Source organism: Camelina sativa, chromosome 11 (genome assembly GCF_000633955.1).
Source record: "Camelina sativa cultivar DH55 chromosome 11, Cs, whole genome shotgun sequence".
Taxonomy (NCBI): Eukaryota; Viridiplantae; Streptophyta; class Magnoliopsida; order Brassicales; family Brassicaceae; genus Camelina; species Camelina sativa.
In genome coordinates, this window is record NC_025695.1 from 45,997,501 (window position 1) to 46,000,490 (window position 2,990).

Consider the following 2,990-nt stretch of genomic DNA (forward strand, 5'->3'; position numbering starts at 1 on the left):
CAATAATGGACCTAATGGTATCTCTTATTATCGATCGGGACTTGGGGAGATATATAAATCTTTTGAAAAGTTAAAGAATGGTTTATATTGGTTGGTGTTTTGGAAATGTAAAGATTTATTTTGTTACAAATTAAAAGATCAAAGTCATCAAACTGTCTATAGCACTGTTGCACGTTTCCTAAGAAAAAAAGAAGTTCTTATTTGTGAAAGTACAACTGTTATTCTGCTGTTACAATCTTCCTAAGCATAGTTCGGGATATTTGAATACATCATCACGACTATAGTTTTTGATACGTTAGAAACTTAGAATCTATATATTTTAAGTTTTTTCCTATGACACTAGTATATTAACAATTTTAAATTTTAACCCCAAAAACAAAAATATTATCAAATGGAACCTTTGAATCCATGCAAAGACGTAGTAGTCAGATATATAGAGACGAAGGACCCACCGGAGTCGCTCACATGTATGATATATGCTATATAATGTATCACACCGAGACCTTCTTGGATGGATTATTGCATCCCATCATGTGGAAAAAAAATCTCACTACAATTTTTTTAGTCGACCAAATTGTAGACTAATCTCCGAAATACTTTGTGATTGCTATTTAAATTGTTTGTAATTGCAAAAAAAAAAAAGAAAAGAAAAAAAAAACTAATGTAAAGAATCATAGATGGTGAGATTCGAGTTCTAGGCTTCTAGCCTATATCGAAAAGAAAAGCTTATCCCATTACAATTTTGCTTATCTTCCTTTTATTAGCCCACACATTTTAAGGAAGTTCACTTATAAATTTCGTCATAAAGCTATTTACAAACTTATCATCATTCACTTATGCTACTGAGTACTAAAAATGAATTGTTTTTCTGTAAGACTATATATATATATATATATATATATATATATATATATATTGCTTCTGCTTCTCTAAAGAAAATCTTTAGAAAGAAAAAGAATCCTATAGAAAACAACACTATACCATTTTGTGACAATTCCATGTATAATATGTTATACATGAAAAGGTGTCGTTGTTTCTTTTTCGAACTCATATTTCATGCTATAAATTTTAATTAAAAAAATAAACTGCTTTACACATATAAATCTATCATCGTTATTTGATAAATATAATTATTGTATTTACATAAATAATAATAATAATAATAATAACAACGGAAACTCAAAAAATAGTTCGTTAAAGAAAATTTCCTAAAGATGGTCTGTTTAGTAATAATATCATGTTGATAAATACTTAATTGGAATCTAAGTGAACGTTTGGGACGTTTGATGAGGCTAAATTCTCGTGTATGCATGCTCGCGGCGAAAGTGAATATTCCATAATATTAATATATAGACACAACTTGTATAATTGTAATCAGTCTCGCATAAACAACTTCGAATCATTAATTATCGTTAAGGACTATACTAATATAGTATCATTTACGTAAAACGAATCCCACTTATAGCCTTTTCGAATCTCCATCCGCTCTTACCAAGTCAACTTCCGAATCTCTATATAAACCATTCTTCTCTCCTTCTTGTTCCCTAAAAACAAGACCACTAGCCAAAAATCAAATACAAAATGACCGATGGTTTCGGTGAACCCGGAAGCTCAATGCATGGAGTTACCGGTCGAGAACAAAGCTATGCGTTCTTCGTCGAGTCTCCGGCGGTTCCTTCCGACACATCAGCAAAATTCTCTCTTCCCGTGGACACCGAACACAAAGCCAAAGTCTTCAAACTCTTATCCTTTGAGGCTCCACATATGAGAACGTTCCATCTTGCTTGGATCTCATTCTTCACTTGCTTCATCTCCACATTTGCTGCTGCTCCTCTTGTCCCCATCATTCGAGATAACCTTAATCTCACCAGACAAGATGTCGGAAATGCCGGTGTTGCTTCTGTCTCTGGCAGTATCTTCTCTAGGCTTGTTATGGGAGCCGTTTGCGATCTCCTTGGGCCACGTTATGGCTGTGCTTTCCTCGTCATGCTCTCTGCCCCGACCGTCTTCTCCATGTCTTTCGTGGCTGATGCCGGCGGGTAAGCTTACTTGTAATTTGTAAATTGCAAAATTGCGCAAAAAGCTTTAGATTAACTTCACTTAGTTTTAGAGGGTCCTATATATGTACATATGTACTCCATGTGGTATGCGGTTAGTAAACCTATTAATCTAAAATAATTTTTCTAAAACATCAATGGAACTAATCTCAAAATTAATTGATAATAAGTAACGTGTTATATATATATATATATAGATATATATATATATATATTGGATTATTTTCGATGTGAAATTCTAACAATTTTTTGGCCATCATAGGTACATAACGGTGAGGTTCATGATCGGATTCTGCCTCGCCACCTTTGTGTCATGTCAGTACTGGATGAGCACAATGTTCAACGGTCAGATCATAGGTCTGGTGAACGGGACAGCGGCCGGATGGGGGAATATGGGCGGTGGAGTCACGCAGCTACTCATGCCGATGGTCTATGAGATCATTCGACGGTTGGGGTCTACGTCCTTCACCGCGTGGAGGATGGCTTTTTTTGTCCCCGGGTGGATGCACATCATCATGGGGATCTTGGTCTTGACTTTAGGACAAGACCTCCCAGATGGTAATAGAAGCACACTCGAGAAGAAAGGTGCTGTTACTAAAGACAAGTTCTCAAAGGTACTAAGTAATTATATAAAATTAATGTTATATCTTCTTCTTGGATCCTTTGATTTTTAAGTACTTTATATACATAGGGTCTGCAGATCGTTGTCTGAATTATATATTTTTCATGTTTTATATAATTATATGAATAGTTGTTCTGGTATAGATCTTAATATATTTTTAATATTTTAGACTAACATTGTAGATAGAGACAAATAAATGAATTCTAGAAACCAATTGGACTTATTTTAGAAACTGCTTAACGGAAAAAAAAATAGAAAGGAAGAAGCGAAATACGCTTTCATATTGAAAAAAAAAAAAAAAAAAAAAAAAA

The 2,990-nt window shown here is 33.9% G+C and overlaps 1 protein-coding gene across 1 annotated transcript in view; it reads left to right on the top strand.

Annotated features, from left to right (window-relative positions):
- LOC104726667 (high affinity nitrate transporter 2.4-like) overlaps positions 1,571-2,990 on the top strand; it is a 3,019-nt gene continuing 1,599 nt past the window's right edge. Inside the window, exons 1-2 of the mRNA XM_010445581.2 lie at positions 1,571-2,039; positions 2,320-2,671. Coding sequence (XP_010443883.1) covers positions 1,582-2,039; positions 2,320-2,671 — 810 coding nt within the window. The 5' untranslated portion in view covers positions 1,571-1,581. The remainder of the gene's footprint in view (positions 2,040-2,319; positions 2,672-2,990) is intronic.